Here is a 9,854-nt window from a genome sequence, read left to right on the forward strand (position 1 = left end):
TGACCCTACCTACAGAAGTAGAATTCATCCCTAATGAGTTTATGAATAAAAATTGAGTTCATATTCCATTAAAAAAAAATGCAAAATATAATCAGATCTGTTACCTAAGTATGGCAGGATCTGTTCTTTTTTTCATGAATGGCACAACAAAATGAATCTTGAAATACTTAGGAGAAAAAAGGACAAAAGAAAAAGGTGATGGGTTGGATTCTGGCCTAAGGTGAACTTGTCCAACCATAGGGATTCCAATGGAGAAGCTACAATTTACACCAGCCCTAAATGCAGCCTGAAATATTTAGGCATACATAGTAACAAAATTCAAAACTAGACTTAACTCAGATTGTTACCCTTGGAATGGTGTCTGTTCTCCATAAAGTTAAAAAAATAAATAATAAAAAGCAGCATAGTATAAATCAGAAAAGACTGGCACATTGCAGGACTGAATTTTGCAATTCCATATCCACTAGTTATGGTGCATGCTGAAGTAGCCCGTCAAAGCAGAAACTCAGATTGTAGAAATAAGGAAATGTTAGCACACAGACAGATTGCAAAGTAACACATGAAACATTTAAAAATTCCTGTGAAAATGTAATTCAAGCAGCAGTCACAGAGCAATTCAGCATGCAGTCTGGAAAAACCCTAGGACACACCTGAGACCAACCTAAGCAGGAGCTGAAATGGAAAAAAAGTAAAATAGATTTGGAGGCCACATTAACAGCAAAAATAAAACCAGGAACAGAGTATTTTCATGCTGTGATAAATTGCGAATGAATGGGTTCACTGGTGAGGTTTCCAAATTACATATAGACTTACTGGCTTCATTTTTACATTCAGCTTGCTTTCAGTGGTAAGTTGCCTGCTATTGCTATATACTCTCTTCTGCTAGTAGGGAGACGGAGGCCCAACAAAGATCTGATGAAGACTTTCCTTTTATTATCAGACTAAGGGTGATTTCACTAATAGATAAAGTGCTAGATTTGCCACGACACTTGGAGAAACACACCAAGGCACAATACCTTTTCAAGAGGAAATATGAAATAAGATATCAATGATTGTCAGTTTTATTATCTATGTTTGTATAAGCTTTCTGGCTAGCAGCAAATTTGTTTTCAAACATGGCTTTTCCTTTTGTGGTTGTAAAGAACTCAGTGGTATTGAAGGAGCTGCTAATTTAGTAACAGGTTCACCTAATTTTGTTTTCTCAAAATTCAGGTAGACAGCTAGAGAAGTTTATACCATTTGTATTGATTCTTTTAGCCTTTGATTCTCTGGCAGCACCTTTAGGAAGTAATCCACAAATCAAACATAGGTAAAATGGAATTCATCTGCCTCAGTTTGGCCTTCAATAGTTCGCTATCTCAATCGGAGCTGCTCGCCCAAGGCTTCCTTTAGGGCCAACACAGAGAAGCAAGCACCTGCCGAGGGCAGTTCACCCCCTGAGACAGCACAGAGGGTTTGCCCCTTGGAAGTCTCTGTTTCTAAGGTAGGATAGATGAATCATCACCTTAACATGGAAGAAAGTGAACTCTGCGGTACAGCAGTGACATACATGATTTTTTGACCACTTTCCTCAGGTGTTCAGTGCTATGTGCTTCATGTCTTGGAGACTTGAAGGCTCTTCCCACTCAGTCTTGCATAGTATAACCGTGCCAATAATAGGAAAGTTGAATGTATATGAGAATGGGGAATAGTGGCTGGAGAGGATGAATGACTGAAAGTGACACTTTGAGTTGAGTTGATTACTGCCAGAGCTGAGCAGAAGTTGGATTTCCATTGCAGAGCAGTGGGGTACTAGGGATCCAGGGAGTTCTGTGGGAGTAGAAGGAGTGGGATAAAAAACCTTGCTGAGTGATTTAGTACTTCATAGCTTAAGGCTACACAAGAGAGAAAAGAAGCCTGTTGCAGGTGCAGAGATTTTGGGCAGTCAGATGGAACTGTGGAGAATGCAAGCTATGTGAGTGAAATGAAGTTTGAATAAGCCACAGTATTCCCTCAATAAAACTCTTCTGGAATATAGGAATGGTGCTTTTCTTTGAGGAAACACAATTCCTTTTGCACAATATTTTATGAAACAACTGCTTGGTGTAAACACTGCATCACACACTGGTTTCCCTTTAGAGAAGTCCTCACCTTTGTGATACAAACACAGGATAGTGGAAGGAGGATCCAGTGAGAAATGTACAGGGTTGCCTTCAGAAAAACCTTATCGACGACTTTGATAAAATCCTTAGGCATTTTATATTTGCAAGTTACAGCTCTGCTTTGCAAGTTACAGCTCTACTTTAAGTGAGCAGCCTTCAGTTAAGCCCAAAGAGACACTGTTGAAGATGTAAGCAGCATTTTTAACACAAATTGTTTGGTTCATTCACATGTTTGAACTAAACAGCAGAATAACACAGTCCCTGATTCTAAATCATCTGAAATCAATGGAGGTCTGCTATACAGAGAGGGTTGAGTAGTCTTTGGGTCAGACCTGAAGCTGAAACAATTCAGTCTGCCAGTTATAAAATGCAATTCCCCTTTTTCATCTTGCCCTTTGCTCTTCTCTGTCCTGCAGTTATGTGGAATTTTGCTTTGTCCATTCACCCTGCTTGCTGTCCACCATGATTTGCTTCTGACCTTTTTATCATACTTTCTATTTCCTCCTGAATTGTTTTGTTAAACACAGTCTTTTGTGTCAATCAAATGGTCAAAGTCACTGCCATCTGGAGCTTTATGCCTTCTCTATTTTATTTTTTAAAAAATATATTTAGGGTGAAAAGGGGACTGCTACATGGGAACTAGAGAATGAAAAATATTATAATGCAAGTAAAACATATTGCAAGCATTACAGGTTTATTTTTGTAATAAGCTATTTCTATTGCATGTATTACTTTAGATCCCCATTTTTTTCCATCAGAATCACTTTACTTAATGTAGGAATTATGACATTTCTACATATGCATGGTCATAGTTTTGAATTGTGTCATCTAAGATGCTTTTTTCCTCCCAAGATAAAATTGATTGAGTATATAGCAGAGATGGGCAATCAGGCAGTATTAAAGTGAAATGACACCCTTAAATCTGGCAGTCTTACTTTTTGCAACTTAAATAACATGGTTTGAGCATTCTTGTACATTTTTGTATGTATCTAAATTTATAAAGACAACCAAGTAGGAATATAATTAGAAATGGAATTTGTTGCATATATATTTATACACTTTCCCAATTTGATATTCTTCGGTTACAAACAATGCACTCATTATTCTACTTAAATTTGTCTGCCTTAGTGTGAAACATGAAATTGTTTTAGTAAGTTGATAACAGAGAGAAGTGAAAATAAGTGACTTCATGATGAAGTATAATTTGTGTAAGAGCCAGGGATTTTACTATGTGTGTAGACATGTACATTATTAGATAGGAAATAGCCATTGAAGTAACACTATGATCTTACATTATTGATATTGGTGGCTTCTTTTCCTAAAGCATACCGTGACTTAATTCAAGATATGTGGATGTTTTCAGATCAGGCATACTTGGCATTTAACACCCTGTAGAGAAGTGTGTAGATCTGGGTTATTTTCATGAATTATTCCTTGTTCCCCGCTATCATAATCCAGATTCAACCATGCAGATGTAGGACCTTCAAAGGGGGAACTTTTATTATGACTGTAATTTCAGAAAAAAATAAAAAAAATCGTACAACTGAGAAAAAACGGTTCTGATTGCTGATGCACTGAAGAAAAGGTCCCTCGTGGCAGTGTGTCGGAGGCAAAGCACTACACTGGGTATGCAGGCTGCGGCAACGGCGCTGGCTCTGTGGTACAGGTTATGTCTAGATCTGCTGGTAGAACTGCAGCTTATGCAAATCAGAGTCACCTTTAAACTACCCTGAGATTCAGGCTGCTCACAGTATGGGTAGCTGCCATAGCACATAGCACAGAGTAGGAGTCAACAAGTGCAAGCGGTAACCTGGCTAAAGCCTGTGCAGGACAAGACGGAAACATGCAGACTGAGAAGTGTTCATCACAGAATGGCCAGAGGGGACTGCAGATGTTTGGGCTGTTCTGAGGGAGCTGCCTTGCTTTTACCGTGTAATCATCACACCAAATTAGAGCACTGTTTTGGCTTAAATTGCCTTTCATAACAGTGAGCATCTGAGTTCGTGCACTCCAAAATAAACAGAATTCTGCAAAGTATAAAGGCTTAATTCAGATAAATGCTCTCTGTTCTTTTTTGAAAAAGAAACAGTACGGTATAGCTTGGGTGACATGGCATACCTTTTGATAGTTCACATTGCTTAAAATCTGTGGGCTTTCATGAAACCATAATCCAAAAATCCACTACTTAGATGAGACTTCTTTTCAGCAGTGGATTAAATGAATTACATTCTTAAGTAACTGATACTATCTTTCTTGTATGAAATGTTTGCCTGCCTTCCCTTTTTGGACCTACCTGAAGAAGAGGTAAAAGCAGGGGACGTTATTGACACCCTGGACTACATAAATGAATCAATAGCTGTTACTTTCTGCATTTACCTCTACAATAAAAATTGTCCCCACTGTGTGACATTGGATTAAATCCTGCATTGCCAATAATTTACATAGGCTCTGTGCCCGGATGGAGTAGGAAGAACAGCTGGTAATTAATTATGCTGAAAAGCCCTTAGTAAGGGAAAATTGCAAAATAATATTGGTGGTTGGCTGAGGACACAAGTGCTTGCAAACCAGAAGCATTGTCTTTGTCCAGAATGGCCACTATTTGGGGTGAAAGGAGGTGGTGGAATAAGAGCCCAGGAGGTAAGAATCTGATAGAACATCAGGTTGGGACTCTCCCATTACGTGGTTCCTTCATGTGGCTAACATGTACGTCAGCTACTTGGGTCTTTGGACCTATTTCTTCCTTCGGATCCTAAGGGGGTTCGGTATCACTGACTTTGAGCTCACAAACTGCCCCCCATGATTATTTCTTTGGGAGTTGCTTGGGGTGTTGAATTCAGTGGGACTGGATACATTACTCTTCTGCTCTAAATCAGTGGAGTCAAGAACCTGTACAAAAGATGAAACTGGAATACAAAGTTTAGCGACCCTGTGATCCATAATCAGGAGCATAGAGCGCAAGTCTGTGAGCTTAGGTGCAGAACTGATGCATGCACTGGTGTAGACAGACTATGGCTATGCTCCAGCCTGCATATAGGAAGCTGACATGGTTGAGATGACCCATAAGCGGTGGGAGACCCAAAGATAAACAGGATGGCCAAGATGTATAGCAGAGCAGTGTTGGGTATCGCCAAGAGGACTTGGCACAGTGTTTGGTATTGTTTAGGGGTATGGCCTCACCAAACTGGCTGGGAATAAACCCAGGCAAAACTGAATATGGTCCAGCTCATGGTAACGGGTTGAAAAACGCTCCTGAAACCTACAGAGCTGGGGTGCATAGCCTGCTGCTGTTTCTTAAATGGGAAAATACAAGATCAGGCACAGAATCAGCCAGAAGCTGTTGCTGCTTCTGCAGAATGTAAAAGGTATGTGTGGGATGTACAATATCTCCACTGGGATCCAGTTCCCACCTCCCAGGATTAGATCTTGACCTTACCTCGACCTTAAAAAAAAAGTAATAGATAATTCAGTGCTCACCGCCACCGCCTGACTGAATAGTCAAGAAAGCAAAAGCTTTTATCTGCTCAGAGAGGTTCAGCCTGGGATTTGACAGTCATTTATTACAATTATTCTTTTTAGGCCGTCAGGGCCCTGTGAGGGCGAGAGCTTCGTGCCAGGCACTGCACAAACACACAGAAACCAATGGTGCCTTCCCCACAGGCTGCAGTCTAGTTAAGCAAATGAAAGAGGTTTAAAAGATAAAATGAATTATCCACAGCTAGATCAGGCTGCAAATCACTGCATTCTGAGAGGAAGACCCTGTCCCTTGCCTGAACGGCCGTCTGCCACCCACCCTTTGCTGTGTGCTGGGGGGGTGAGGGGTTCCCTGGCACTGCCAGGCTGGAGCTGCTCACTGGGAGGGAGCAGCAGGTGACAGCTGCTCGTGGCAGAAAGCGAGCTTGGAGCTGAGGGGGTGGCAGCACCGGCAGTGCCCTCACGGACCGGGCACAGCCCCATGGGGCGCGAACGCCGGAGGCAGAGCAGGGTGCTGGTACAGAGTCCCCGAGCAGTCCCAGGCGAGGCAAGCCATGGGCTGGGTCCATGGTCTCTCCAGACAGTCCCATCAGGAGCAGAAGGAGAGGGGGTCAGAGGCTGGACAGGAGACAAGCTAGAACATATGCCTGCGGGGCCCATCCTGGAGAAAAGCTACCTACAGCACATCTCTGAGAGCAGGGCCGGAGGCAGCCCTAGAGACAGGCACGCCGACACCTGGAGGCCCAGTGCCGAGCTGGAATGGAGCCCCTGGTCCTATGGGCAGGGGGAGCGGGTGGAGGCAAGGTTGGCCATTAAAGGCCATTAAGGCTTTTTGGTGCACCCAGGACTCCCAACATGGAGTCCCAACTACCAGGAGAAAACTATCTGTGGTGGCTATTTTGACAAGGTGTTCTCAGCTCTGAGGGAAATGGGTTTAGATCAGCTAGTCACTTCACTGAAGCTATAGGAAGCAAATATTAAATGGCTAGAGTTTCCGTTCACTCCAGCCTGGGGCAGATGCGAAGGGGCACCCTACCTCTGCTCCCCATGGGTCACATCTCTACGTCTCTGCCCTGTTCCCTTGCTGATACAGGAAGGCACCCAGCGTGTCACTAGGTCACCTTATGTAAGGAGGTGGCACCCAGTGCAGGATCGGATTAAAAAAGATTCTGTTAACACAGCTTTACCCTACTGGGTAATTTTCCTGTCTGGACAGGTGGAGATATGTGAAACCTGCTGCACCAGTGTAGCCCGAGAGAAGACAATGCTGGTCATGAATGCATGCAGTTATCTATCCTAACGGTCGGGTAGATGGGTGGGGAGGCAAGGGGACTGAGCTGCTTATGCCAGAAGACATGCCCCTAAACACACAGCCTTGCAAAAGCATGAGTCTGTCTAATTCTTCAGCACCCCATACATTATGTTCTGGAACAGGTTGCCCAGTAAATGCATTGTTGCTATTGCTAGAGGCAATTCACAGGCCTCGTACTAATTTAATAGCTCAAGACTCACCAGTGTCTTGTGTGGCCACAGGTCTCTTTTAGTTATAACTTCAGAAATTTGTAAGTGTCAGGAAAGACTTGGGAGGCCTGTCTCCTATAGCTTAACAATGATTCTGCATATTTATCCGATATGGTAGAGGTCTAACATTACTAAGTAGTCATCATGTAACTGACCCATGGGCCAGTGAGAAATGGGTTGTTTGACAAGTATAAAAATAACTCCAAGAGGACCTAAGATCAAGGAGGAAGAGCCTTCTCCTTTCTTTCATTGAATTCTTCCCAGCAAAGAACTCAGGATATTAACGGCTCCCCGCAAACCATCTCTTCTGAGAAAAGACTAGCACAACTGCACATCAGGACCCAGCACTGGGGAAATGGTTAGATACTGGAGAACCTATGTATATCAGTTTTAACTGGATCATTACTGGGATTTAGCAATAGTGGAATAATTTGTATTATATATGTTAGTTATCAATTTAACTGGATAAATATTTTTGCCTTGTTGTAATTACCCTGTGTGGGAAAATTACTTTGGGGGGGTATTAGAGATAATCGGGACCTAACAGAAGTGTGGTATTACAGAAAGCTTTTTAGGGTAAAATAGAGCTATCACTTTCAGGATGGTTGGCATGCATGGAATCTACTTTACCACGGCTCCCTAAGCAGCACACCCTGCCACCTCAGCATGTGCTGGCAGGAGTAACGGAGGGTGGAGCAGACTGGAAACGCCTCAGCCAGGCTCTGCAGGAAAAGGAGCCTTTCCCTGCAGGAAAGGAGACCTGGTGGTCTGATAAGCTGCATAGCAGTTGTCATATAAAGAATCTATGAGATGGTGTCTGCTGCTGATCTGACCATTGTGGCAAAATTGCTTTCCTTAAATGAAATAATGTCATTGTAATACTAATGCACGCCTCCATCCCAAAGTTAGCCGCCTCCAGGGTACTAACACTTCACTGGGTACATGATACCAATCAGTAGCAAAAATGTGTCACTCAAACTTCACCTAAATGTAAAGAAAATGGACTGGCCCTGGACTGAAATAAATCTAAAGGGGGGAAATTATTGCCTAAACTCCCAAAATACCACACTCTGATTTAGTGTCACAAGGTTAGGTGAAGCTGACCCACCCTCTAAAGCTGTAAGTTCTGGCTGACAAGCTGATAAGGTGTCATGACCCCCATACATCAACAGAAACTTAGTTGAAAGTAGGACAAAGGTAATTGTGGTAGTGGGAGATCATGACCTCTGACTCAAATAGCCCCCCCAAAAGAGGGCAAAACCCCACCTGGAGAGCATGTGGAGTTAGTGAAAAACTTCCATAGTGCTATCTGAGGATGCGTACTAATTTATATTGGAAGTGAGAAACTTGTAACCAGTCGTGTGTATGATAATGAATACGCAATGTACTATGAAGTGTAAAAGTGGGCAACTGAGGGCAGAAGTTAGGGAAGACTCCATTGTAACTTCTGGGATCAGTTGGCAGGCTGAACCTGTCTTCTCCCCCATAGGGACGCCTGCTGGGTAAGAACTTAATTTTTTGACTAACTCATGCTAGCTGTTATTAGGTGAATCGTTCTAAGCTTGTTTTGCAGTCAGTGTGTCATCACTGGCAATCTTCAAACCTTACTCTGTCACAAACTTGCAATAAAAATCTTCAGCTGATGTTCATTTTGTACAAGTCTCTGGAGGTTTGAGTCATTGTTGTAAGGGATTTGACTGAGTGACGCTGTCAGCGGGGGTCCCTGAATAGGTTGGTCACATCCCCTCCGATACAGCGGGCTGTCACAGCGCAGGCAGCGGGCAGGCTGGGCAGGCACAAGGGTCTCATCTCTCCTGGGAAACGGACAGGCTGATCTAACACAAAGGGTTTGAGGAAACCCCCCTTCTTAATGTGACACCCTGTCAAGGCACTAATGAGACCAACAAGAAATTCTTTACTCTGTATATAAGGCATGTTCCTTTAAGTCTATATAATTTTCATTGAATGCAACGCATTCTGCCAGCAGGTGTACAATGGCGTGAGAGCCACTGCTTCCACCTCTGCCAGACAGGTGAACACTATGTCCTACACTCTTAGAGATAACTGAAGGCCTTTGCCTCTCTGAGATGCCAGACTTCCTCTTAAAATTGAGCCGTGGAAGCACAATAGCTTGTGGCTAGACCTAGTAATCTGAAATCTACATTTTATCTAATTAAAAAATTATTGGGGTTGTTGTACAGCTCCAGACATGTCAGTGTTGTAAAGCAGTTTCATACCTATTCAGACACTCACAGGCAGAAGAATATAGAAAGGCTTAACTGGAATTGTGTCTTCAATGTACATTTCCTAACATGTCTGTTGGGCTTATTGTGGGACTAGTAGCCATGTAATGTTCCCTCCTTCCTGTCGTATTTTCCTGACTCACGTTACTCCTGGGCCGTATATTTGTGCACCACTTGGGGACAGAGGTTCCTCATGGGACTGTAGAATAGCATAGCTGGTATATATCTCAATAGCTTAAATATGTTAAACATTTCAAATGTGGCTTCTAACCTAAGCAGTGCTTCCCTTCCTTTCTCTTTCAGTACTCATTAACAAGAGGTATATCAGATGGATTCCACAGCAGCCTGTGCCTCTCTGGTGGAAGATGTTAATTCATCTGAGTTCACAACAAACTATCATCCATATGAGCTGTTGCTTACTGGAGATGAAGCCTTCCCGTTGCTGGTGAGTACCAATGGGCTAATTGCAGAATATTGT

The 9,854-nt window shown here is 42.8% G+C and overlaps 1 protein-coding gene across 3 annotated transcripts in view; it reads left to right on the top strand.

Annotated features, from left to right (window-relative positions):
* Positions 1 to 9,854, top strand: part of TCAF2 (TRPM8 channel associated factor 2) — a 42,574-nt gene that overhangs the window by 24,973 nt on the left and 7,747 nt on the right. Inside the window, exon 10 of one of the 3 annotated variants that reach the window (XR_008732586.1) lies at positions 9,680 to 9,821. Coding sequence is in view for 2 of the 3 variants with exons in the window: in XM_055712586.1 (XP_055568561.1) it covers positions 9,680 to 9,748 (69 nt within the window). In the remaining variant the exon portion in view is untranslated. Of the gene's footprint in view, positions 1 to 9,679; positions 9,847 to 9,854 lie in introns of those variants that run through there. The other 2 variants (XM_055712586.1, XM_055712585.1) reach the window with 2 other exon arrangements.

The sequence above is a fragment of the Falco cherrug genome, chromosome 5 (assembly GCF_023634085.1).
Source record: "Falco cherrug isolate bFalChe1 chromosome 5, bFalChe1.pri, whole genome shotgun sequence".
Classification (NCBI taxonomy): Eukaryota; Metazoa; Chordata; class Aves; order Falconiformes; family Falconidae; genus Falco; species Falco cherrug.